This window comes from Mycteria americana, chromosome 2, assembly GCF_035582795.1.
Source record: "Mycteria americana isolate JAX WOST 10 ecotype Jacksonville Zoo and Gardens chromosome 2, USCA_MyAme_1.0, whole genome shotgun sequence".
NCBI lineage: Eukaryota > Metazoa > Chordata > Aves > Ciconiiformes > Ciconiidae > Mycteria > Mycteria americana.
The window spans coordinates 81,565,710-81,592,818 of NC_134366.1; the positions used below are offsets into that span (position 1 = coordinate 81,565,710).

Below are 27,109 nucleotides of genomic sequence, written 5' to 3' on the forward strand. Positions count from 1 at the left end.
AGGGAAAAATAGCCTGTTGTGTAAAGACTATAGGTCTGTGAGACTTAAAAGCAAATGAGGGGTAGGGAATTGATGTAGCAATACAGTGAAACCCAACCTTACTGGAACATAAGTGGACTTTGCAGATCTGTTCAGGAATCTGTTTCATGCAGTAACATAGTAGCTGGTGGTTGTAACTCTCTGCGGACTGACAAAGAGGTGAAGACTCCCCCGGGGCCCCATGTGTTTCTCTATCTGCTTCAAGAAGAGTCAATTACTATTTCTGGAAGGTGTATGCTCATTATACTAGAGAATGATGTCTTTTATCTGTCTATTATACTCAAGAGTTTATAGAAAATTTAGCATGTTGCTAAGTCAAAACAGTAAGGCAATGCCATAAATTCTGAGGAATTCAAAACAGAAATATTACTGTGGTATATACTGATACACCCCAAGCTAGCCTCAATGGAAAGGAAAGTATGGGTATTAGCATACATTAACAATAAATATATAAATGCTTCAGTGTCTGGGTGGATGACACACTCTCTATATTGATTTCTGCTAAGCTCTCCATTTTGGGGGCCATTTCCACTATTACCTTGTGCTAAGTAGGTTTAAAGATGACAAATATGTTGGTGCTTGCTATGATTCGTTTCATTTTGCTTCTATTAAAATGGTGGCTGCTGTATCAAAGAGCAGAAATCCATTCTAACTACATTTTTATTAAATTGCTAGCTTTTTTGACAATAACCAGAAGCTAATGAACATGTACTGCTTTTTCTACAGCATAAAGAATGACCTGGTCCAAAACATCTGCTGGAAATATTTGTAGATTTGATGGAAGTAGGAGGGTATTGTCCTTCATAGGAAGTGTTTGGCGTAATTATTCTTAGGGCATAAAAATTTACAGCTCAGCAATTCTTCTTTCATAGATCTTGTGCACTGAGATCATGTCAATACTATTAAGTTAGAGTGGCAATGAACATTCCCAAGCACTGGGATACCATCACCTATACTACAGAGCTGTCCCAGCGTTCCCTGACACAACTTCAGTGCCGTGAAATAGCCCTTGCACAGTATTTTGGAGGTTTAAAAAATGTGCTATCCTGGCAGCAGGCTGTGGCACGCCAGTTAACCTCAGCACCCAGGAATATTCCTGGGCATGTTTAATTTACTAGTACAAATGCAGCCTAAGAGTAACGCTCTGAGCCCCTAGAGTGAGTAGGAGAATGGGTCTTCTGTCATGTGGTAATAAGGTACTTTCCCATTCCCAAGTTTTTACTTTGAATTGCATAATGATTGAATCTCTTTTTTCACTATTTCATAAAGCAGATGAGAAACTTACCATGTAAAATCTTTTCTACCAAGCAATGTAAAAATCAAATGCAATATTAACGTGTGAAAGAAGAGCATTTTAGCAATTATATACTTTTAAAGCCAAAAATAATTTTTGCTTTTATTCACGCTGCTCTTCCTCATAATTCCAGACAACTCTAATAAACATTATAAAAAGATTTAAAAAAATAATATCATATTGACTTAGAGCAACCTGGGATAGTACCCTTGTGGGTATTGGCACTTCTGGCAAAATTGACGAGTTGATTTTGTTTTCTGTCCAAGTTTTTCAAGGAGTGAGTCAGTCTTTCACATATTATTACCGATATATTAGCTTTGCTGAAATGACACACTTTTGTTCAGAACTGAACAAGGGTACCAACATGTTTCAAGATAGAATCTAGAAATTTTGTATAACACATTCTCCTTGAATTAATATTGCTATTGCATTTGGTTGTTATTATCTTTGGACAATCATTTTATTCAAAAGGAAGATGCTTATTTTCTTTTATCCTCTGGAATACCAATTATCTTGACATAAACTTTTTGATTTACTGGAGGTTTTCACTGAAAACCACTTGGCAGAAAAAATGTGTTCCAAAAAGTCTGTGCAAAAAGGAGAGCTCCAGAAAGTCTGTTCAGAATTATTACTTGTTATTGGAAGGTCTTCAGGAAAAAATACCCTCGTTTCCCTCCAGTTCTCAGTCAACTTATTCCTCACTGATTTGCATCAAACTAGTAAGGAGATCCAGTCTTTGACAGCCGAAGAGTGCTTTGGCAAGCTTTCCAACTGTAGCACCTTTGGAGCCTTCCCTCATTTCCCACTTAAGCAGCATTTGGTAAACTTTTTCTTTTAGTCCATCTCGTTCATAGTCGTGATCAATTTCATCAATCTCGGGATCACAGAAGCCCAGTTTACGAGCACAGTGCTTCCACTGTTTAGCCAACTTTTCTCTCACTAAATTCAGATGTTTCTCAGTCAGGACAGTAGTATTGTCTGCAAAAAGAAAAAGAGTATAAGCAAATGACATTGTTTAACATTTCTTCTGTTCCTTTTGCTATCTCACCCGTCCTCCCCCAACTATTTATTGGTAATATCTGGAGACAGAATTTTAGTGATACAATCAGAAGTGGGTTTCATGGAGGCAGTACTACCCAATGATGCCAGGAAAGAAACTCCCAGTCAGAACACATGTATTCACAGGTCAGTTGCTGGACTTGCTTTTTGATCTGAGGCTATCCTAGTTTGTCACTTAAACCTGCAAAACTGAAAAGCTCCTTCCTAGAGTTCTCGTACAGCTGACTGATGTCTGTATGATATGTTTTATATTCTGGGACACTATTAATTTGTTTATTTAGGAATACACAGGGATAGTTTAATTCAGTATTGACCAACGAAAATAAATTAAATTTCACAATCTTCCAATTGCTACCTGAATGAAACGGTCATGGCCCCAAGCCTGTTCAATGTTCAAGAAGTGTTTGGACAATGCTTTTAGATGTATGGTTTAACTTTTAGGTTTCCCTGTGTGGTGTCAGGTGCTGGACTCTATGATCTTCATGGGTCCCTTCCAGCTCAGGATATTCTATGATTTAAACTGTAAGTCAGGTGAGGACCACCAATCCTAACCTTGCTTCTACCAGTTTCAGTGTTGTTGTTCCTCTTGTTCTTGATGCATATACATCTATACTTGCATCTGGTGTCTCGTAAGAGATCATGAAACTACAGGACAATTGAGGCACACAGTGTTACAGAACAGTATTAGCACAAACCCTTACTTGTTTTATACACTCTTAAGTATGTAGTAGAAAAGGACCCAAACAGTTATTTCTCAAGTATCAGAGGGAGAAAGCTGTACCAGATAAATATACGGGGAGAATACATCAAAACTAGGGAGATATTTCTCTTACCAAATATACCCGTTGCTTCATAATGCATGTAAGTTGCTTCTGTAGCAACAGGAGAAGTGCTGATGTGTTGATTGTGCTCTTCAATCTTCATGTGATTGTAGGATCCAATTTGAATTCCAGAACTGTTACTTATGTTGTACTTGATTGAATCTTCTGTATAAGGGAATGTAATACAATTTTATAAACAACTGCATATGGTTCAAAATGTCAAGAAGTAACATAAGGAGGAGGTAAGGAGGAAGAAGGGTCTGCTAATCAGGGAAGTGATTAAGTGGTTTTATTGCATTTAATGTAGAAATGGCCATTTACTGGCAACCGTGAGCATATTTTCATTATGCAGTGTGACATAACTGTACTTTAGTGAAAGCCCATCCTATTCTATTCTATGACAAAGTGCCACAACCAAGCCTTACGTGCTGGAAGTTACTAGACTGTAAATAATGTCCCCTGTGCTTTAGGAATGTATAGTAGCAGCCTTGCTTTTTGTTGGCTAACAGCTTCAGGAGGTCTTTACTTGAAAGCTCTTTTCGTTTAAATCTCAAAGCCTTACTTCTGCCTCTCAGCTTTACTTTTCATAGATGTAAGTTCAGGTTCACAGTTATGACTTCAAAGTTCTGTGAGACTACTGAAAATCATTTCTAGTTGCTCATAAGGTTTCTATACTCCATGTTATACTATGCTGTCTTGATGGCATCTCTCTGTTTCACAAGGTATTTCATCCCTGCTATCTAGGAGTATATTCTTCAGTTGTATCTATTTTCACAGTGAATCACAGTGCACTACTTGCTCAGTGTTTGTTTCAACAACATTTTTTTTCCCTCTGAGATAGCTTACCAAAAAACCCTACTCCTTTATTTTAAGGCCTGAATGCTCAGCAATAAAAGTCAACATGTATATGCACCGATTGCACAGCTAAATTGTGTGCACCTCTGGGAGCTTGCATCTGTGGCTTACTGTATGTGATTAGTTAAACACCTAATTTGGTGTCTTTTGCTTACAGTTGTCTGATTTCCACACATAACATGAAACTAAGTGACTATTCTAGTCATGTTAGGTGACATCAGTTTTCTATTCTCTTGACAATGTCTTCTGAACTCTGTTTGGATAATCATCCATTAAATGTTCTAACTCTAATTTAAATGGTGAATATCACAACCTGGGTCTAAAATTGAAGTACAGATACTTAAAATGATAGACCAAGCTCTGTATTTAATCACCCAAAATGATGGTTAGATGCACAAACATCCTTGTTACATGCTCAATTGCAATGTGAAGTGTGGAAATCTATGGTCACATATGAAAATCTATCTTTTAACCCGAAACTGCTAGTCAGAAATACTTAAATGTATGCATGATTAGTTTCTAGAAGTTGCACAAAAGGAATGCATTTTATCATGTCACAAAATATTATGATTCCAGTATCCTTTCCTTTTTTTTTTTGAGGTGAAGGACCCAGGAAATATGTTCATATTTTTAGCTAAAAAATGAAGAAATATCTTACGTTTGCTATTTTCTTATTTGGTAACAAAATGAATCTAGCACAAGATATGAAAACATGTACAAATGCTTTGTCAATATTAACAGCAAAAGTTACTGTGCTTATAAATCTCCTTTCCCAAGCCTCTACAATTTTCTTGCTTGTCACATTTGGGTCATCATCTAAAGACTCTAAGGGGCATATAGTCAAGAACACAGAAACCTGCTGTTTCAAGTTTTCTTTGTAAGTGTAAACCACTTACTTACAAACTGGACAAGCCTTGAAAGGGTTAATTAAAGAGTTCAGGGTGCCCCAAGCAACACAACTTGAAAGGAGCATATATTAACAACTCCTGAAGGACAGGACACAATTTCAGGGGTTTAAGACAGTTAAACTGTAGAGACCTGTGCCTCAGGGAAGGCTGATCAGCATGAAGCCTGCAGCTAGAGATTTGTATTAAAAATCCAGAGCATGAAAGGACAGGTGTCCCAAATGCATGTGTCATTCAAGAGTTGGGTAGAGTCACAGGAACTTGACATTTAATCTAAGAAAGTGTCTGGTTTAGGTGTACAGGAGATCTTACAATGCCTTCATGTTTTTAAAAGCTCTTTTACATAAAAGAAGATGTTGTCCTTGATCCACTAAATACACATTTAAGGGTGTGTACAGGTCCTGCTAGAGACAGGAATTAGTTTTACATACTGGTACTGATAATTTCAGCTATGGTTAGCAGTATTAAGCAATAACATAAATTATTTCAAGATCCTGAAGTTTTTTGCTTTACTGATCAGGATGCAATGCATAGCCTGTTGGCTGCTAGGACAGATGAAGGCTACAGCACTTACCTGTGCTTACTCTGGATGCAGTAGGACAATATGCAAAATTTCCCCTTGTGAAAGAAGTGGAATCCTTGTTACCTAAACAAAGAGGGAAAACAAAAAAATGCCAAAAGCATTATGTAGATAAAAAAGCAAATGTACTTAAAAGTGACTGCCATATTTGTAACAGTATGAGTACATATTTTGTGCTCTTAAACACACAGAGATGCTTTTTAACTAACAGGATCATATTTCCTTGAATAGTTAAAGCAATGACCTTACCGTGGTTTTGCTCAGTGACTAATTGCCTTAACCATCCTTGGATCCCAGTGAGGGCAATGGGCTTCCAAGTGGGTGTATGGATACCTGGCTAGTAGGTGGCAGTATGGGATATCAGGTATTCAAACTGGAAAATTCCAAACTCCCAAGTGTGCTCCTACTGCTTACTGCAGAGACTGACTGTGGTTTGTATTAGCAGGCTGCTTGTGACCGGCTCTAGCAAAGGCATGGGACACCACTGCATCTTCTGCCAGTGGCAGTAATGTCTGGCAGAGATGTAACTTCCTGCGCAGGGCAGTAATCAATTTGGTTGCCCAGAGATGAGCTCTGCAACTCATGATGGGGCAGTAAGAGTGACTGGATGCTGGTCACCTGACAAGTCAATAGAAGAGCTGCAATGCAGCTCTTCTGCATCTCCGTCTGATATCTGCCACACTATTGCACGCAGCCTCCCTATAATAGCTGTTTTCTTTTTTTTCTTTCAAACAGAAGATTTTACTTTATTAGTGATGTCGACAGTTCTAATCCCTGTCTTCTGACATGACAGCTCTCAGATTCATTTCAGTAAATAAACGCACATAAACAACTAATCACAGCCTCTGCATAAATAATTTAACAGAATAACCCCTTTGTGGCATTCCGCCTGTAAACAGCTAGGCATCCTTGATTTTCTTGTGAGACAATCTGGAAAAGAATGCCACACTAAAAATATCCAGTATTTAGCAGGAGCAGGCTATTGTATCTCATGTTATCTCTAGTTCCTAAAAGTTACATCTTATAGGCCTCTAGTTACCATTTATTTATACTTTTTGCCAATGCTCAGTGTTCTCTTCCTTCTTTGTCTCCATACCTTTCTACTCCACAGCTCATTAGCAAATACTGACAGAAGCTCCCCATCAGCAACAGGCAGAGCTCTCTGGAGAAACCAGTTAGGAGCCTTAGCTCCTTGTTGGCTCCCCGAGCTCAGGAGACTCTTACCTTGCTGCAAATCAAGCTAAAAATACCTATCTATTTTCTGAAATGCTACAAATGTTGTTTCTGCACAAGCAGAACCTATAGTATGAATTTTGCATTTTTGAGTCAGAAGTTTTCCTTTGGTTTCCTAGGATGATTGGTAGCAGCTCTTGGTTTTGGTAGCTGCTGTAGCTATTACTGTCTGCTATTACTTGGCTGTCTGCTATTACTTGGCTGGTAGCTGATGAGTTAGGGGAGCATCAGACCCAATGCCTATTACACTGATGCTTTAGAAATGGTTCACTTGAAGTTAAAAGCCTGAAATCAGTGAAAGCAGGATAATGAGGTCAAAGCTAGAGCGTTTTAGCGACCTGAATTAACTTCAAGTAAACAAAGAGAACTTAATGAAATAAATTCACCTTTGCTATATCACAGATCAACTGTTAGCAATAAGCAGGTTGTTGTTACATAAACTACAAAACACTCTTGGCCACTTCATTTTTAGAGAACAAGTGTGTCTTCAGAAAACATAGGTGTTGGGGGAGGACGAATCTCACCCGTATCTGTGCCTGCATTCTTTGGATACCAGTTTACGTTGGTCTTTGACCACAGGTTTGGGCCTGATTCAGGCACAGGAGGTTTACTTAGGCTAAAGGTACTGGCTGAACACGACCTATAGAGATCCTCTGTGTTTCCTGTTAGAGGACTGTTAGGGTTTGCCCCATGAAAAATATCTACGTTTCCCCATTTCATTGGTGTTGCAGCTGGCTGTGGCCAAAAACACGGATTAGTGTTTGATCCTGTTTTCTCAGCTCTTGGATACAGTTCACTCTGTTGAGGAGTAGGAGATGACTTTGCAAATGGATCGTAGGAAACTCTTCGTCTCCTTTCTTCCTCTCTCATTTCAGGCGTGTATACTACAGGTGGAACTGCTTTATCCATCCGGCTCCCGAATACATGATAGTTGTATTCGCTCTGAAGTTTTCTTTCTAGATTATCAGCAGATGTAAATGAGGTCTCACAGCTCTCAACAGGCTGGTTCTCAGGGCAGGCAGCAAACAGGGCTTCGTTAACCTGACTGGTCATGGGACCTTGAGAGCTGTGTAGAGAATTAGGCTGATCTGAAAGGGAGGAAAATTAAATATTTGAAATACATCCAAATGCAGTATAGAACTTGTTGCAATGACACTAGAATCTATAAGTCTACCTTTAATATGATGGCAATATATAAAAGGTGAAAATATAACATTACTTCCAGCATAAGCTGTGTTTTATTTTATAGAATGCCTTTACTGAGAAGTATAACAGATTTTTTTTATTGAGGAAGTACAGGTTTGTTTAAGCTATCAGTGTCAAAATATCACTTAGTCAAGCGGTGTCAGAATTCACTGCATACTCTGCTTATATTGACATCAAGTTCTCAACCACTGAAACAAACAGTTCCTGGAGGCATTTGTAGGGTCTGATTTAATAGTGTGTCTCCACTGGCATTAACTGGAGTTTAATCAGTGCAAAACTGGAGTGTAACAGGATGGAAAATAAAACCACTGTAATAGGTGTTACTTCATACAGCACAAATAATTTGTCATTAAAGTCACGTTTGCAAATGATTATGTAAAATATCCTGTCTGGGTATTTCATGATGAATCCTTTTTGTCTAGTTTATTCTTTGTAGACCCAAAGAATATCTTTTACAAGTAACGCCTACCAGATAAAATAGTCTGTGTCATCTACATCTTTCAAACTAATTCTCACTATCAAAGGAAGCTCTACTTCAGTCTTGAACTAGATTGAGTTATGATCTGGATCATGCTGCAGCATTCCAAGGCTAAACAAGAATGTAAAAATCTGCTTGTTACTACTTGTTCTTGTGTTTTTAAGGGTAGGACTACAGATGCTTTCTTAAAAAGTTCTGAAAGCTTCATAGTTGTCTAGAAAACCTTGTACACTGCATAAAGCAAGGGACTCTTACAGACCACTCTAAAATTGGAATAAAGTGCATGTATGTGCTTCTATTTAGCTCAGATAATGCCAGTGAACGGTGGGTTTTTTTTTCTTTTTTTTCCATATTACATGAATTCAGTCCGTATTAGGCAGGACCAAAACTAGTTCCTTTTGATGGCCGTATATTAGTACACCTTCAGCCTGACTCACTCTGCTTCTTTTGTTACTGCTGCTGGAGAGGGAGTAGGAGGAATAAGCTAATACAGAAACAACTTCATGAAAAGTGACAGCTATTAGCAATTCGGTTTTAGCATAAACTATATGGCATCCATTCTCCAGGGCAAGCTTGAGATGTATGAACAGATCCTGTGGGATATGTTTCACTACCACTGTCTGAGTAATGCCCATTGACTGAAGAAAAAAACCTGACTTTGACCGACAGGCTGTCAAGATAGTATCTTTCTGCAGTGTAGATTCACAATAAAGCCTTTCATATTTAAAACACAAGAGCATCTGTAATCCACTGCAGTCATACATTATTATTTCTGCTAGGGAAATGTAATTATACTCATTTAAAAATATAGCAGTGGGGCTGCCCTACTAAGTCCATCAGTTCTACTGAAGAACAGTTATGGCAAACCTAGCTTTTGGGAAGATTTATTAGTTGCATGTTACAGTTTAACATTATTCATTTAATAATGTCTTTCAAATGGTGTGACCAAACTTAGCAGGATTCTATTTCTACTGAATTTGATATTGTTGCTTGTAAATCAGTGTTGCAAATATGATCCTATATCCTTTGCCACTAAGAAACTTTGGTAAAAGAATTCCAGATACACTACTACAAAACTGTAACTATATCATTATGTATTAGTGAGACAGTTCTATAAAACCATGAAACATGCAACTCACCCAAGATTTGATAGAAAACATGAGAGAGAGAAAATTAATCTGTTAGTGCTCCTCAGATAGATTCCATAGAGAGCAAGATCATAAACAAAGGAATGCATTATAATTATGTGTCCTGGTCATATCCAGAGCATTCATAAGAAAGGCTGGAGTGGGAAAAAGGAAAGTCTTCATTGAATAAAGCCTACAGACCAAGCAGTTGGCATGACTAAAAGGATAGGAAGAAAGATTCAAGTATCAAAGTGACCATTGAAAAGTCTGATGTTAAACAAAATTTTCGGCATGGGAGAGGAAAGCAGAAGAGTGTAAAATGAAATGAGTTCAGACTGCAGATTGTGGAAAATTCGAAACAGTAAGTATGACTTTTGGGAGCCTGGAAGCAAATTTAATCTTTTCAGTGATTCCAATTCTCTCTGAAGTGCTGAATAATTGAGTCTCTTCATAACCCCTTAATGGTAAGATTACTTACTTTGTACATGTACACAACTTCATCTTTGGCAGAATACACAGAATAATGATGTGCTAGTAAGAGACTTACCTACTTGACCGTTACTGGTATCTTCTGGTACAGCATCTATTTGAAGGGATTGCATGCTACTCAGCAGCTGTTCATTTGACTCAGGCCATGTTTTCTGCACGTAAGAAAGAACAAACGATGAAGTTATAGGCAAAAGCTTAACCAAAGGGTGTACCCGTAGAATAGGAAACAGCACAGCTTCACAGTGAAGTGACCTGGATGAAGGGATTCCGTGAATTTGTGGGAAGAGATCCCATACTCTTACAGAGAGCACAGTCTGACAGAAAATACCCATTGCTTTGCTACAGATGGGCAAAATCTTTTCTTCTATGAAGGGAGGAAGGACTGCAATGCAACTGCAGTATATAATACTCTGAGTTCGCCAAACAATACCCTTGCCTACATGAGTATGAGCTTAATCCAGACAGAGTGGTTTTGGATTGTCTGTCTTGTACTTAATAGCTAGACTTTCTGCAAGCAATCTCGGTGAGATGATGCTGCTGAGGTAAAGGTAGCAAACGTGCATCCTGTGTTGTGGATCTATGTTTAGTAAATACATTCATCAACAGGGAAGAGGTGAGGAAGAAGATTTACATTCAGGTATGGCTGCATTGACTTTTATGAAGAGTATGTGGAACAAGGAGTTCAGAGCAAATCTTCAGAAAGATGCAGTCCAACTTCCTTTCTGTAAACCCTCATCTTCACTTCACTAGACTGAAGGCAAAATCCATTCCTGTTCTATTCTTTTGATGTTCCCATTATTCAGACTTCACTGGAAATAAATACATTTTTTACTTGGAAAAATTACTTCTCAATTTCCCCCAGTGCTTCTTACTTGTAAAATAACTTCTAAAAGTAGGGGTTTTTTTTTTTAATTAAACCCAAAAAATATTTTCACAGATTAAAAATCAACAACTACTATCTCTTCCCAAAAAATCTACTTCCTTCCAAAAGCAAAAGATGACATTCTAAAGTGCATTACAACCGTAGGTCCTTAGATTTTACTTCAGTAACTGAACTGCTTGAGCAGGAGCATTGGACCAGATGACTTCCAGAGGTCCCCTCCAACCTCAACCATTCTGTGATTCTGTGGTCCTTTTAGTTAGGAGGCTGTGGACTCTGCTTCCACGATTGCTAGTGGTAGAAAAAACCAAAGGCTGTGCCCAAACCCTCCAACTCATGTTGCTGTTGAAACTGTACTTGTAGTTCACCACATTGACTTGCCTTGGATGCTGTATTCGCATTCTGTGCCCTGATCAGAATGAATGCTTTCCTTCCTGAGAAAGTAGTAGACTCATGGCCCATTTCCTAAATAGTCCTTTGGTCCCTATGATTTGACAGGTATATTTGCAGAGAGCTAATGCAGCTAGTATAATTGGCCGTGATCCTGATTTGGGGCCGCTGTCATAAATTAGACGTATATACTTCAGATCGTGAGTTAGTTTGGTCAAAACAGTCCAGGAAACTTGTTTCATCAGTTTCATTTTGCAAAACTCTACTGCTTTTTTGAACAGTCACTGGTGCTTCATAAACATCACATGTTCTCTAAACCAGAAACTTTCATTTCCACAATTGTAGACTTGGTGACAGAAGGAAGCACTTTAAAGAAAACTGTAAATGAATGGTTTCACAAAGGAAGTTGTTTTTCTTTTGTTAGTTAAAATAACTGGGTACATACTCTTCTGAGCCTCACTTCACTGCAAAGATTAAACCCCTAATGCCAGGAGTTCTCATCAATAGCTGTCAGTGAAGTGAGTAAACTGATAAAATCTGTGATAAAAAGGTTCCATAATCACCCCAATTGTTGGGGTGCTGAGCAGATCATCTCAGCAGTGCTGCTCCCCAGCCAGGCAGCTCCCAGTTGGCACTGAAGTCAGGAGTTATTCCAGGTGCAGCACATTGCATTTGTCCCTTCTGAATTTCACAAGGTTTCTGTCGCCCCATTCCTCCAGCCTGCAGCTGGCAGACTTCCCCTTGTGACGGTATTGACTGGTCCTCCTAGTTTGGTGTCATCTGCACACCTTATGAAAGTATGCTCCATCACTTCCCTGAGGTCACTGATAAAGGAGTAAACCAGCGAAGGTCCCAGTATAGTAGACCCCTGCACTACTGAAGCTGTTACTGGCCTCTGGGAAGTAGGACCCATTAACCGCTACCCTCTGAGACTCACCATCCAACTTGTTTTCGTCTGCCCCTCCAGACAGCAACATCCGAACTCAGATACAAGAATATTTTGGGAGACAGTGTTGAAAATATTCCTAAAGTTGAGGTAAATGACATGCACTGCTCTCCCCTCATTCTCAAATCCAGTCATTGTATCACAGAAGGAAATCAGGTTGGTCAAGCATGATCAGTCTCAAAGTGGCAGAATCTGGCCATAACTGGGGTCGGAGAGAGGGGATGTGGGGAACTGACACTTTAAAATGCTTAGAAAGTTACTCACTTTTAACTTCTTCAGATCATCTTCAATACTTTTTTCTAGATTTTGATAGTAAAATGGCTTGTATCTTTGACTAATTTCTGCAAAAAATAAAAGAACTAAGTGAAAGTGGTTTTCAGTGGAAAATAAGTGATTTATACTGTTAACAATTTTGATGGATAAGGATTGAATAAAGACTTGTATGAAGTAAGAAACAGGAAAATTATACATACGTTTGGAATCTGTTCACGTGGCTCATTTAGCCTTAATATAGTAACAAGAACAGGATGATTTCTAGGGATTTTTTTGGTTGTCATTGTATTGCGTTTTAGGGTGAAAGCTGTCTATGATCTGTGGCTGACAGCACCTCAACTTGACTAGCCAAAAGATTGGTTGCCACATTTTAAGAAATAAGATACATTAAATTGCATTCAGCTATTTGATAAACAACTAGCCTGTCTCTGCTAAAGATGGAATTACTGAAATAATCTACTAACATCATAAATATCAGTATTTTGCATATGGGAAAATTAGAAGCTAAGACCCAGTGCAAGCATAAACTCAATCCACTAGCAGCAGATTATGCAGGTTAAATGTGGAAATAATAGATGGGTTCCTCTGAGTATAGAAATTTCCTCTGAGTATTTAAGTACATGCCTGTTGTATATGAAGCTCTTGGTGCCCCTGTGTAAATCCAAACCTCCATTTCCTGTTATGTGTATGGGTTTTTATGTGGTTTGGTGTGGTGTGGTTCTTTTTTTTGGGGGTGGGGGTGGTGGGGGTTTTTTGGGGCTTTTTTTGCTTGTTGTTGTTTTGGGTGGTGGTTTTTTTTAGGTTTGGGGGTTTTTTTTGGCACTACACATTGAGGCAGAAGGAAGAGACAGGAGGAGATAAGGAATTTTGACTTATTTGCTGAATGCTCTTAGTCGAATTCCCAGACTATTCAGTCAAGACTTTTACTGACTGCAAGTGGAGATCTGACCATATGAAAGGATGATTAGCTAGTCAAAGGCTGCTGCATTGCTCATGGAAGGCTAAACTGGGACAGCTTTTGAATCTAGTTTTGACAGGGTATTTTCTCAGTCATACCAAAGTTATACTATGTCCCTTGATGTTAGCTTTTCTGTAAATTACAGCAGGAAGATTATACTATGCTGAAGACAAATTATCAGCAAGTATAAAGTGTATTAGCTCCATCCACTCACTAGTATTTCTCAAATCTGTAAATGTTGGACCAGATCCCGTTTTTAGTCAGGGTACAGGGAGCATGCTTTACTGGGCATGTGAATTGATATTTCTGTTTTCAAAGAAAAATTTATATTTTAAGAGGAAAACACTCAAGTTTGTTTTAGTGCGTTACAAACTATTGACAGACATGTAACAAAAAGAATCCCAAAGCAATGCCTTACCTGCAAAGGTTGGCCGTTTCTCTGGCTCTTGCTCCCAGCATTGTTTCATTAAGTCAATAATTTCCACTGGACATTTATCAGTCATCTCCTCTATGTCTGGTCTGTTTCCATTCATGATGCCAAAGCAAATCTGGGCTTCATTTATACCATCTGAAAAATAAAATTTCCTATCAGATCCTGATCACGGGTTTTGCTACCTTTCTGTAGGTAAAAGAAATAGCGAAGCAGCTCCCTGTGTGTTAGTGGATGTGTAAAAGAAGATTTCAAAGAAAGATTCTGGTGTCCTGCACGTAGGTTGGGGCAATCCCAACCACAAATACAGGCTGGGCGGCGAATGGATTGAGAGTAGCCCTGATGACAAGGACTTGGGGATGTTGGTTGATGAGAAGCTCAACATGACCTGGCAATATGCACTTGCACACCAGAAAGCCAACCGTATCCTGGGCTGCATCAAAAGAAGCATGACCAGCAGGTTGAGGGAAGCGATTCTCCCCCTCTGCTCCGCTCTGGTGAGACCCCACCTGGAGTACTGTGTTCAGCTGTGGGGCCCCTAACATAAGAAGGACATGGACCTGTTGGAGAGAGTCCAGAGGAGAGCCACGAAGATAATCAGAGGGCTGGAGCACCTCTCCTGTGAAGACAGGCTGAGAGAGCTGGGGTTGTTCAGCCTGCAGAAGAGAAGGCTCCGGGGAGACCTTATAGCAGCCTTCCAGTACCTGAAGGGGGCCTACAAGAAAGCTGGAGAGGGACTTCTTACAAGGGCATGTAGTGATAGGACAAGGGGTAATGGCTTTAAACTGAAAGAGGGTTGATTTAGATTAGATGTAAGGAAGAAATTCCTCACGATGAGGGTGGTGAGGCACTGGAACAGGTTGCCCAGAGAAGCTGTGGATGCCCCGGAAGTGTTCAAGGCCAGGCTGGATGGGGCTTTGAACAACCTGGTCTAGTGGAAGGTGTCCCTGCCCATGGCACGGGGGTTGGAACTAGAGGATCTTTAAGTCCCTTGCAACTCAAACCATTCTATGATTAACAGCTACAGATCTCTCACATTAGTGAATTTGAATCCACTGCCCTAACTTCCATAGATTAGAGATTTATTTTAAGATTAATGGATTTACTTTTAAGTGTAAGACATGCCCAGTGTGAGTAAGGGTGACAGATCTAGCTCTCTAGAACCTGAATCTCAGTTATGCTCTGCACTGGGTACAAACATAAAGATGGCCACACAGGCAATGTTTAGCCATTTAGTTCACAAAAAAAGTCCATTCGAAATGATAAAGATGTTACTCTGGAATTCCACAGTCTGCTCCTATTGCTCTACATGAGCACATTACTGCACAGTGAGAAATTAGCACCACACAGCTGAGAAGCAGTAACTGGCTGTGTGACCATTCCTGTTAAAAGAAAAACCACACGTAACTAGCCCACAGTAGGAAATAGCGTACATCAAAGTTTCCATCCTGGCCTGCCCAAGTTTGTCTAACTTCTGCCACTGAGTGCAGGTTTATGCCCACACCCTGTGGATGTGAATAGACTGGGCTCGTGCCTGCATTTCAATTCAGATGTTCTTGTGCATGCTTAGAAGTCAGGAATGATGCAAGTAATGCCTCTTACTGGCCATGAGGTGCCTAACAGGCGCTATTCTTGGGCATAGGTGATTTAATCTACTAATCTTAATTTTATAACTTTAAATGCTTAACATTTGTAACTTAATTTTGTGATAGAATCCTTCTGGAAGTAACTTACGTTCATATGGTTCTTTGTTAGCAAAAATTGCCCAGATCACTATGCCAAAGCTGTAAACATCTGATTTCTCCACAGGTTTTACATTAAGACAGCGTAAATGCTCTGGGGCCATATAGTAAAGAGTCCCAGCATTGTTCTGGCAAGTGCTCTTGGTTTGCTTCTGTCGGACAGTCTCTTCTTGGGTCAGCCGACTCCAGTTCTTAAAGGAGGCAACACCAAGATCTGCAATCTGAAAAATGAGACACATCAGAGCTAGCGTTGTGATGAAGAGGAGACAAACAAGTATTTCATGCAGTGCTCAATCTTATAATGAATAGTTGGTAATAACTTATCTAAAAATGAAACACTTTAAAAAATGCAACTACAAGAAAGGAAAACAAACTATTTGCCATTTTATGGGGATTTTTGCCTAAATAAAGTATCACTGCCAACTAGGAACCATTAGGCTAAACCTTCATTATTAACTTAACCCCACTTGCAACAATTCCACAATGTAAGGAAAAAAGACTTTTGTTTTTGCTCACATTGACAAATATGTTCAAGATCTGCTTGCAGTGCTCGTGGCAGAACAGAAGATCCATATGAGAAGAAGCTAAGATTCAAATCCAGAAGTAATCTATGAGATGGGCAGATATCCCTCCCCCCTCACTGCCCTTTCCATTTAGATTCCATTTAACTCAACTTCCTTAGATCTTCCTACAGAAAGGGGGAGGAAGAGGATCTAAAATGATGTGATGTGTATGGCAAAGAGACATGGAAAAGGATAGCATGGAATAAGTTAAAGCAGGGATACCTGGGTACTGTGCGCTTGACAAGGTGACATTACTGAAAACTTAAGTGCAGTTTTACAACTAGACTAAGGGCTGATGGTGAAGAAAAGAATCCTTTCCTCCTTTTCCCACAGACTCCTGTTATGTGCACCCTCTGCTCCTCCTGTTCCAGCATGGACACTTATCTGACACTGGGAAGACCTAGTGCAAGGCACTCAAATGGCTTGCTGAATCAAGTGCTCCCCAACAGAAGGGAAGCACTGCCAGTAAGGCAAATTGTAATCTGCTGGTTTGGCTTCCTAAATCAGGGCAGGGTGGTCAGATTAGTATCAGTGCTAACACATGGGAACACGAAGTCAACAGGAGAGGACAACGGAAGAAAATGGGACTGCCTCTCTTGGCCACAAGCAGCTGTCAAACTGAGTTGTGTAAATCACTTCAGATAAAACTGAGGTGACACCTTCCCTCACTTCTAACTTGCTTTTCTTGTCTCTCTTGTTGCCTCTAACTAGCTTATTGTTCCTCTTGAGTTTCTGAAGGTTTTGGCTAAATTTTGAGGTGATGTATTCAGAGGAAGAGGAAAATGTAAGTGACATCCTGCTGAGGAAGTAGGAGTCCAAGTTCATGTCTACAAGTGAGAGGAGGTCTAATGTGATAGAGGAAGATACGATATAAATCTTCCTACATTTGCAGTTTCCTAGAACAACTATTTCCTTTTATAAATATTGGCAATGTTAGACACATTCAAGCAGATAAATCATACTGCTGCCTTAAATGATACTTTTGATCAAGCTGCTTAAGGAAGTCTGATCTGATTCTGAATTTGATCCTGGGTTCCAGTTCAGTTTGTCATGCAGTGTGATGATAGCCTAGTTTGGTCCTGTCCATATAAGCAAGTTGAAACCCAAAAGTCCCCCATCCAATTTACATTTAAAGCAGATCATAATTTTTTTTTTATTTTTGGAAAAAAAAAATAGTTTATAACTTTTATCTGCAAGCTGCTCATACTGCACTAGAACTCGCTACTATATTAACCTTGTCAAACCACTTCTCACTAATATATGTGTGAGAAATACCAAACGACAGAGCTCTCTTCACGGGAATTTATTCTGTAGTTTCATACTGTAATGGGGTGATTATTTCAGCAACTCACCTTGACCAGAGACAGGACATTTGATGAGGACTGCTGCAAATTCTGCTCAGGTTTATTCAGCAGCAGCCGGCTCTGTATCTATGCGTCTTGATCCAAAAGCCCGCTAAAGTTAATAGAAGGGCTTTGGAACAAGCTTATAAACCATTCTTTGAAGTAGTTTCCTGCTGCTTTTTTTGTAGTTGCTGGCTGTCATTTGAAAATTATGACTAAGGGAAAAAAGAAGGAGACAAAAGAGGAAAAGATAATAGGCAAAAGAAGGAAAGGAATAAAAAGGAGGAGGTAAAGGCAGGAGGAGAAATTACAGCAATAAAGGACAAAAGACATGATCCATAAGACATTTTGTTTCAATCTCTGCGTGTTAAGGTGTGTTTTTTCTGTCTAGTTGTTTTGTTATTTGTAGTTCATTAATTCTCAACAATATTATTCATTTTTTTAATACCTTTAGTGGTTTGGGGTTTTTTTTTCACAGATGGGGGGAAGATTATACAAATTTCAGGCTCAGAGGTTTTATAGGCCACTACACTTCAGTGATCCACTGCTAACACTCTCTTAGTGATAGCTCACCAGACTAGAAAAGAGTTCATCTACCAATCAGGAATAGTAACCAATGCAGCTGAACTGGGTTCTTCAACCCAAACCATCAGCTTTCTCCATTTACATTCTAACACATACCTTAATGTGGAAGTCTGTGTCCACAAGGATGTTTTCTGGTTTTAGGTCTTTGTGTACAAAGCCTTGCTCATGCAGATAAAGCATTCCTTCTGTGATCTCCAGCACAAAACGCCCTTTCACTGACAAAGGCAGTGAGAGCTAAAATAAAGAACAGAAGTACCATCCATTAAAAAATGCTACTACAACCATCAAATTAAAAAACAGTCTTTAAAAAAGTTTCTTTCTCAGCCCCAAGTGTACCTCTGCTCAAGCCAGGATGAAAAAGAATCAAGGTCCTTCTTGGATCTAAATTTTCATATTAAAGTAATTCTAGAGTTACTCCATATTTACAAAAACATTCTTCTTTAGCAAATTCTCCACATATCTCTACAAACACGCCTATAACTCTGAACCTATAACTGTGGTCTGCTCCTCTGTGATGCGCAGGAAAGCCATAGCTGTCCTCTGCTGTCTCTCGAGAAGGCGGGGCTGCCACTGGCTCTTTAATACAGAAAGGAAATGAGAAACTAAAGACTCCATTCTTTGGAGACAGCAGTAGCATTCTGTCCCTTTCAAGCATCTTATTAACCCTAAGGAGCGGCAAGGGATGAAGCAATTAACTGCTCACTTTCTGTAGCACTTTCATCATGTTCCCCCGGTCCACATACTCCATCACAAGTGAGTAGTTTCCGTCTTCCAAAATTATACCTAGTAGTTTTACCACACGGTCATGCTGCAGTCTGCGCATAATCCTGCCTTCTTCAAGGAGGGAAGCATTATATCTGTAAAACAGAAATTACACTGAACTTAGGTGCCAGGCTAGAAAGAACACAGGGATGAAAAATTTGTTGAGTCATAATGAAAACGATGGCCAAAAATGTCAATATCGCTAGAGCCACTGTAAGATGAACCATACCTTCAGCTGGTTTTGAATTGATACAGCTTTGTTCATGCCAGGTTATATTCTCTAAGTCTCAAATGCCTTGCACAGAGACTGTTTGTTCAGCCTGATTTTAAGGTCTGCTTTTCAGAAAGTGCATAAGCATTCTTTTTGTAGGTGCACTGCTGGTTGTGTATGTCCAGATCCCCGAACGGGTGTGGGATCAGGACAGAGCAGGGCTGAAAGAGCCTTTGGACAAGGAGGATCAAGACACACTCCACTACCCCTTGTACAGGAAACTATACGGGTCTCTTTCCCAAAGGGCTGGTATTCATGTTCACGTTCAAAATGGATTTATTACAGGGGATCCACCCACATACTGGATGGTGATAACATTTACTAACGATTACTGGTTTAGGATGAATTCAAAGCCTAACTCTTTACCTGGGTCTCAGTACAATCCATCAATAGTCACCGGTACACAGCTGGGAGCTCACTAAAGGTGTTAAAGAAAGACGGTACCCATTATATTAAATAGTCTTCTTTTTACTATTGCTCCTGTTCTAGTCATCGGGCAAAAAGATGTAAGAAAATCTTGAGACTATGTTGCTTCCTAATGCTTTCCTACCCTGTGACTTAAAAGGAAATTGCTTTCTCTGTGTTCCTGTAGTACTAGAGAAGAAAGTGGCCATTTTGTTTGCATTAGGCTCAGTTGTAAATTTGCTTAAGATTTTTAGTTCAAGACTTTAAGGAATAACAAACTTATGAGCCCGTGTAGTGAGAAAGTAAAAACACAAACTCAAAAATAAACCATGCAGGCTTGTCCATTTTAACTGTGTTCATCCCAAACTGTTTGTGTGGTTTGCAAACGACTAGAATCTCTTAATTCGCTTTCCACTGGCAAAATAAAAACTCAGTTAATTTATTTATTATAACCCAAACTAGAAGAACATGGGGTTTTGTCTCTCTCTAACTTTGTCTCTCTAATCCTAAAACTCTCCCGTGAGTCATTTCTCTAGCGGATGACTCACAGGAGAGTTTTAGGATTGTTATGGCTCTAAGGTAGTGGAGTTGCAATGTGACCTGAATCCACTGAAATCAACAGCTAATTCAATCCTTGAATTAAATCAGTGGGCTTGGCTCACTCTGCTTTTTCTCAAGGGAGAGAGGGTTACATTCGTGGTATTACACATGTGGGGTTGGAGTCCTGCTGATAGCTCATGTGTGTTTAGTTCCTAGTGGACAACTGTCCTGAAAATTGATCTGCAAGCTTGAAAATACCATGTGCCCACTGAGTTCCTGCATTTCCTTAAGTGTGCAAGAGTCCCCTTGATTCTTAACAATTCACAGGAGTGCTCACCTTGCAAGAGAAAATAGGAACTTCACTGGAACAATGAGTTAAAACTAAAAAAGTTGGCTCATGAGGGAAAAAAGGAGAATTTGCAGGACAGCTGCTAGTATTGTCTTAGAGTATCTTCCCCACATACAGTATCTCCAGAATCCAAAGATCTGAAATTATTACACTTTATTTAGATTTATCTCCATTGAGTTTAGAGAATTCCTTAGACTAACTGGAAGATAAAAACCAGAACTAAGATCTGTAACTTACTCAGTGCGTTGGGGTCCTGTATACACTTTCTTTAATACTACATATCCATGTTTCTTGTGAAAGCATAAAGAAATTGTTCCAAATCCTCCAGCGTCTAATTGTTTTTTTTCAAGCAAATCCTGGGTGTTCATGTGGATGTCTTCCAGAGACATGTTTGCAGTCTTTGTGGCTCAGCAATTAAAACAAAATCAAGTACCCTAGTGCTTCTGGACCTGTAGTATAAAGGAGGAAAAAGAAGTGTCATTATCAAGCATTTAGCTGTTCCACTAAAGTGTCTATGTAAGGAGTGGGACACAAGCGTACACTCTCGTGACCCTTATGAACAAAGGGCTTCAGTTTGAAACCAGAGATGCTGTGGTTCTCACAGGATCAGACCTAAAGATCACAATGATTTATCCTGCCAACCCACGATAGTTATGCTAAGTCGATGTGTAACCATTTCTTCACCTGAGTATCTTAAAGTGCTGTTAATAAATAGTTTTTATCCATATAATATGCAGTAGATTGGTACTGTCCCTATGCTTCACATGTGCAAAACCTGAAACCCAGAAAAATCAAGGGCCACGGTCCCAAAGGCAGGTAGTGCCTAATGATTCTGACAGATATGTCGTTTTCTAAATTGCCTGTATCTGGCCCTAGATAGGCCTGTCAGGTGCCCAGATGCTTACAGAACTCTAAGCTACCTTTTAGACATCTTTGCAAATCTAGCTCTAAAGGGTTTGCTTGACACTTAAAATAAACAAACAAAAAAAAGGTTTCTCTGGAGGGTGAATCAAAGAACCCAGCTTTTGTGGGAAGCTTATTTTCACAGCTGTATGAACTTAAGGAGACAAGTGCTAGGAAGGAGTGTGGTGGGTATATGAGGCGACTTCTCTCCTGCCCTTCAAAAAGAAGAGGAACAAAGAAATTGTGAAGGCTTGTAGTAACTCCTAAGTACACCAAGAGAAAAAGAGAGCTTGGGGGACCCTATGAAATAGGTAGCTAAGTAAACCCCAGTGGATGCCAGAATAATTTTAAGCCGTTGATAAAGCTGTGGTGCTCTCTTGCCTAACATGTTTCTCGGGAGGTAAAACCTTAAAAGAAGGCCAGGCAGGCGGTACCTTTGGCACATGCCAGCAAGCTGCGTTGCTAGCACAGGTGCAAGCCACAAGCTCTGTTTTTTTCCTCACTGAACTTTTACCTTAAGTATCTTACATCAGGTAAGGAAAGAGTTTGCCAAAAAGACAAAGCACAAGAGACCAGCAGGGCTGTTCAGTTTCCATTCCTCTTGAGTGACTATGACAGAGATATACAGAGCTGGGAGAAAGGCGCCATTTCAAAGTGCCACTATCAGCAACAGTAGATGGGCTCATTCAGGTAATTAAGAGCTCTAAATAGCGTAGCAAAGGGATTTCCAAATTTTTCAGGCCAGCAAGTGACTGCTAACTCCTGTAAACTACTGTGCACCTGTATCATCAAATCTCTAATTGAAAAGATTGCTTAATGTTGTTATGAACATCAGCTGCAGCCTAATTACAACAGCCTCTTTCTGGAGCCTGGGAACTAAGGAGGTAGTGAAAGTGTCTGTAGAAAGTAGGTGTCTGAGGGAAGAGAGGTGTTTCTGTGCAGATTTGGAAATTGCCCAGTCAGTTCAATGCTGACAAGCCAAAATAGGGAAGAGTAAACTTAAAAAAAAAAAAAAAAAAAAAAGCTTGTGCCTGTAGAAGAGAGAAAGCAAGAGCTTCCTCTTCCAAGTATATATACACTCTATGGGCTGTTGTTGTATAGACAGGGAACGTCCCCTCTACATCTGGAGCAGTGTGCTCTCTTCAGAGTTTTCTTCTTTGGTTTTCCTGACTTTGAAAGGATGCAGATTTTGTTTTGCTGGAGTGCTAGCCTGCATTATGAGCACAGGACTGAGGATATGGCTGCATTTGTTTAGTAAGAAGGTAAGCTCTGCTATGCCTAATAATTGTTAGGGGAGAGGAGATTGTTGTTGTGTTTTGTTTGTTGATTTTTATAAATTCCTTTCAGTTAATCAAATAGCTGAATAACAAATGACTTATAGCAGTGCCAAGAATACTCACTGCTGTGCTCATAGGTGAGCTTTCGTCTCCCTGGAAACTTCTGGTGATGGTTCTCTGGCTTTCTTGGGGTGGTGCTACTGACTGTTGTGCAGACGGGCTGGGTGTCACAGGTACAAAGGCCTGAATTCAGTCATGAGACTTTAACGTGCCATGAACTAACATCTTGCTGCTTTATCTCAGGTCTCCCTTTCAAGAATTGGTTCAAAGTCATGTATCTATGGTAATTTTTCCATGCTAACAGTAATTAAACATCTAGGTAGTAGTTATTCTTGTAAGAATTGCATGTGCTCTTCTTGTGAATGCAAATTAGATGTGTATTCTTGAATGCTGAATCTCTAAAGTTGTATTAACACCACTGATAGCTTGGGGCTGCCATTCAATACCATATAACTTGATGAAAAACAGCCCTGCCTCAAACTGCAACAATATAGGACCTTGTTCCTATTTACATTGCTAAACCTGTTCCTACCAAGCAGCATGTAATCACTGTAACCAGAAGGCCTGGAAATTCAGAAGAAGTAATAACTTGTAAAATCATAAGATATCTGCTGAAATGAGCTGGATAACATCCAACAGAGGGAATTTTCTTGTAAGACAGGAGGGAACTCTCCTCCTTGGGCGTGCTCTACTATTAGGATGCTACCACATTGTTGCTGTTATTAAGTAGTGAGGTACTCTAAGTAAAAGCTCTTTGACCTTAAGACTTATTTCAAACCCAAAGTTTTTCGTAGGATGGATATCACAGGAAAGCAATCTCTAGCCAGGTTTTCAAGCAAAGACTACTTATTTTGGTATACTATTTAACATGAGGCTGATGGCTGATGTTACCTGGAAATGTCAGATGATGAAGAAATCAAGGAGGGAAGCTCAAAGGCTCAAGTTCATTCCAAGCTTACTGCTTTTTACTGAGATACATGGTAATTCAAATGTATCAGTACTTCTGATATACCAGTGCATACATTACATATCTGTGGTTAAGAGAACAGAAATTTTGTAGCCTGGTTTAGCCTAACCTTACAGAAGCTATGCCTACTTCTAGGGGTTAATTTGTGTTCTATGAGGTAGCCCTCATTTGTATAATTGATGATTATAAAGCAATTTTTTTAATATACTATTCTGAACATCTGTATTAGGGTGTGTTCATTTTCAACAAGTGCTAACATGTATTATGAAAATTTTGAACACTGGCTGCTAGAAGAGAGGGATTTTTGCCCAGTAATATGTTTGGGTTTTCTTTAGAGAGGGATAAAAGTGTAATAAGTGGGTTTGTGGCATTTTTCTTTTTAACACCATGGTTACGTTCTCCCTTCTAACCCCCAAAGGGCACATAAACTCCCAAGAATCATGACCTGATCACCATTCAAAAGCAGTTTGCTCCATTCTAATGACTTGTTGCTGATCTGATTTAGATCTTATGTAGCCTGCACAGTTGAGGAGGATTGCTGAGTGCATTGGTATGGTAATACAAAAAAAGGTCACGCAGTGATTGCAGCCCTTTTGGTCTAATGAGACAGCGCACAAGTTCTTGAGAAGTGTTACAAGGTATAATCGGAGAAAGTGAACAAGTTTGCAAGCACCAAAACTCGTGGCCACTTAGTTAACAGTCAGGAGCAGAAGAGAATAACAAACGGGGAACAAAGCTGGTATCACCGATACAGGTAACAGGAGATAAACGGAAGGGACCCTGCAGCTGAAGACAAAAATACTGCATGTGTGGAAGATGTTTCCAAAGCTGCCAGTGCATCGCAACTCTGTTCCTGTAACTCTATAGCCCACTCCGTCTAAAGCTTTCCCTTCTCCCAAGGTTTTCCAGCTGCTGCATCTTTTCACTGAGGGATGATTTTTTTTTTATTCCTTTTGGAAATAGCAAAGAAAATACCTGCATCAGAGCAGCAGCAGGCTGCAGAGGGCATCCCGCGGGAACGCGAGGAGGAACCAAGGCAAGGGAAGCAAATGAGTCCATGAAACACGAGTTTTCATAGGAGCAGAGCAGGGGCAGGGTGAAACACACTGCCGGTTTCCTCAGGACCCGAGCAGCGGGAGGGGGGAAAGGCCAAAGGAGGGGTCTGTGTAGTGGCTCGCACCCGCCCAACCGTGTCGCCGCCAGTTCTGTTTCAGCGCAGAAGCGGTCGCGAAAACGTGTGTTCTTGTACGGCAGCTGGAACGGGCTGTCTCGGCAGAGGCACCTCGTTCCGCCGCGGCTGTCGGAGGAAGGCGCAAGCCGGCGCCGGGCCCTCCCGCTCAGGCTGGCTCGGCCCCTGCAACCCAGCCGGCGGCTCCGGCGCCCTGGGCGGGGAGCGCCCCGTGCATCCGCGCCCGGCGGCCTCGGCAGGCGGCGCGGGGCCGGGCAGCCCGAGGCGGCGTTCTCCGGCCTAGTTCCTCGTCGGCCGACTCGTCCTTCTCCTCCTCCCCCCGGCGGCTTCCTGCCGCCGCGGCCGCCTCTCCTCGCACGCCCCGCTCCCCCGCCGTGCCGCTTCCCGTCGCGGCGCCCCGGGGGTTCCCCAGTGGCCGGCCGACCCCCCCAGCGCGGCGAGGGGGGCGGGATGCGCCGCAACCCCGCCGGGCCACCTCGTCCCGGGGCCCGTCATCCCGCCGGCCCGGCCCCGGCAGCTCCCCGGGACCGGGACCCCGCAGCGGCGGCGGCGGCGTCTTCGCAACACGGGGGCGGCGCGGGGCTTTCGGTTTCGGCGGGGGAGCCTGGGTCCCCCTCCCGCCCTCCCCACTCCCGGTCCGCGGCGCTTTACCGTGGCTGCGGGCCGCTCTCCTCCGTCCTGCCGCCTCCCTCGGGAGGGCCCGGCAGCCTGCGGCTGCGCCTCCACCGGCCCCTGCGGAGCGCTCCGGCCCCGCGGCGGCGGGAGGAGGGCCCGGCCCGGCCCGCCCCGCCTGCTCGGAAGCGGAGGAGGCGGCTCGGGCTCGCCCAAGAGCGCCGCGGAGCTGCTGCTGCTCCCGGGGCTGCAGAGGGACTCGGGGTGCGCGGCATAGCGCACGCCCTCCACCGGAAAGCCGGCTGTGAGCCGAGCCTGCCCGAGCCGGCCGGGCGGCCGTACCCAGCGCCGTCCGGCACCGCTGCCTCCCTCTGCCAGCTGCGGAGCTCCCGGTGCCCACCCGCCTGTGTGAGCGTGGTGCAGACTACGAATGGTGCAAACCTGGCCGCGTTACCGAGACTGACAGCAGTGGGGAGTTTGGTGCGTGGTGGAAATGCGTTTCTTTCTTGTGGTTTTGGTGCCGAAGAGGCAGCTTTTCGTTCAGGAAGGGTGGAGGCAGGGGTTTCTGTCTGTCTACAGAGTAACTGTAACAGACAACAGTCCTGGGGACAGCTGCAGAAATATGGTACCTAAAAGGACCGCCGTAAACCATCTAGTCCATCCTTTTGTGTGTCTAGGGCATCTCTGACAGATTTTATGTAGTTTGTCATTGTCTTAACAGCAAAGAAGATTCCATAACTAACATACTCTATTATTTTTATTAGGAAAACTGTTGTGATATAGAAATAATGTCTAATACAGCTTCTTTACATAAGACTGATCCCTTTGCCTTTCCTCAAGTGAAATGATGGCGATGACGAGTGCCTACCCTCTCTGTCATGACTTTTCCCATTCTGGGGAACTGTTGCGTTCCCCATGGTGCTTTACAGATGCTGTGGAGTTCACGGCTCAGCAGTACCAGAACAGCAGCAGCTGTGGGAGGGCAACCGCAGTGCACAACTTGTGTGTTAAGGGAGGGAGCCTTCTAAAGCTGGAGGGCAAGCCCGATAGTGATGAGAGAATGAAAGTGGTCCAGGAGCCTGGTCTTGTTTTGTGGTGGCAACTGAGGCCCTAGGCTGTCAGATCTGGAAGAAGCACAACGGCCACAGAGGGTTTGATTTAATTCTCTGCTAGGCCCCACGGTGGATTTCATGGGTAGGGTTCCACAGCTGTGGAGGACTTCTGAGGCTATGTTGTACCTGTCCTATTCCTGCCACATACAAACAAAACATTAGCAAACAAAAGAACCCCATTCAGTATTCTCGGGCCTTTGAGATTTACATGGGTGCACTGGTGTGTCATGCTGGCATATTCTGGGCCTCTGGCACTCTCCAAGCACAGAACTCATTATTTCTCCCTGTCAGCAATGTACTATCTGAATTCCTAAACCACCTATGTACCCTTATCTGCCATTCTAGGAGAAGACACAGTCTACTTGTGCCTTCTGCTGGCCAGCACGTGCTTCTGTAAGGAGCAGTTGGCTCCTAACTTCCAGCTTTCTGAAAGGCTATCTCTTTGGAAAGACAGATGGGAAACAGT

The 27,109-nt window shown here is 41.6% G+C and overlaps 1 protein-coding gene across 3 annotated transcripts; it reads right to left on the reverse strand.

Moving 5' to 3' along the window:
* Window positions 1-687: 687 nt before the first annotated feature.
* Window positions 688-25,695, reverse strand: RIPK1 (receptor interacting serine/threonine kinase 1). 3 transcript variants are annotated; one of them, XM_075493926.1, is made up of 12 exons: window positions 25,571-25,695; window positions 20,761-20,972; window positions 18,900-19,053; window positions 18,293-18,430; window positions 15,698-15,926; window positions 13,952-14,101; window positions 12,567-12,643; window positions 10,145-10,238; window positions 7,311-7,874; window positions 5,548-5,619; window positions 3,226-3,378; window positions 698-2,311 (listed from the first exon to the last, which is right to left on the reverse strand). In XM_075493926.1, exons 2-12 carry the CDS (start codon window positions 20,910-20,912, stop codon window positions 2,025-2,027), a joined length of 2,070 nt encoding a protein of 689 aa, XP_075350041.1. In that variant the 5' UTR covers window positions 20,913-20,972; window positions 25,571-25,695; the 3' UTR covers window positions 698-2,024. The 3 variants fall into 3 exon arrangements, with proteins under 3 accessions (XP_075350044.1, XP_075350042.1, XP_075350041.1); XM_075493929.1 differs by lacking the exon at window positions 7,311-7,874 and having other exon boundaries at window positions 688-2,311; XM_075493927.1 differs by lacking the exon at window positions 25,571-25,695 and having other exon boundaries at window positions 696-2,311; window positions 18,980-19,053; window positions 20,761-20,793.
* Window positions 25,696-27,109: the final 1,414 nt, after the last annotated feature.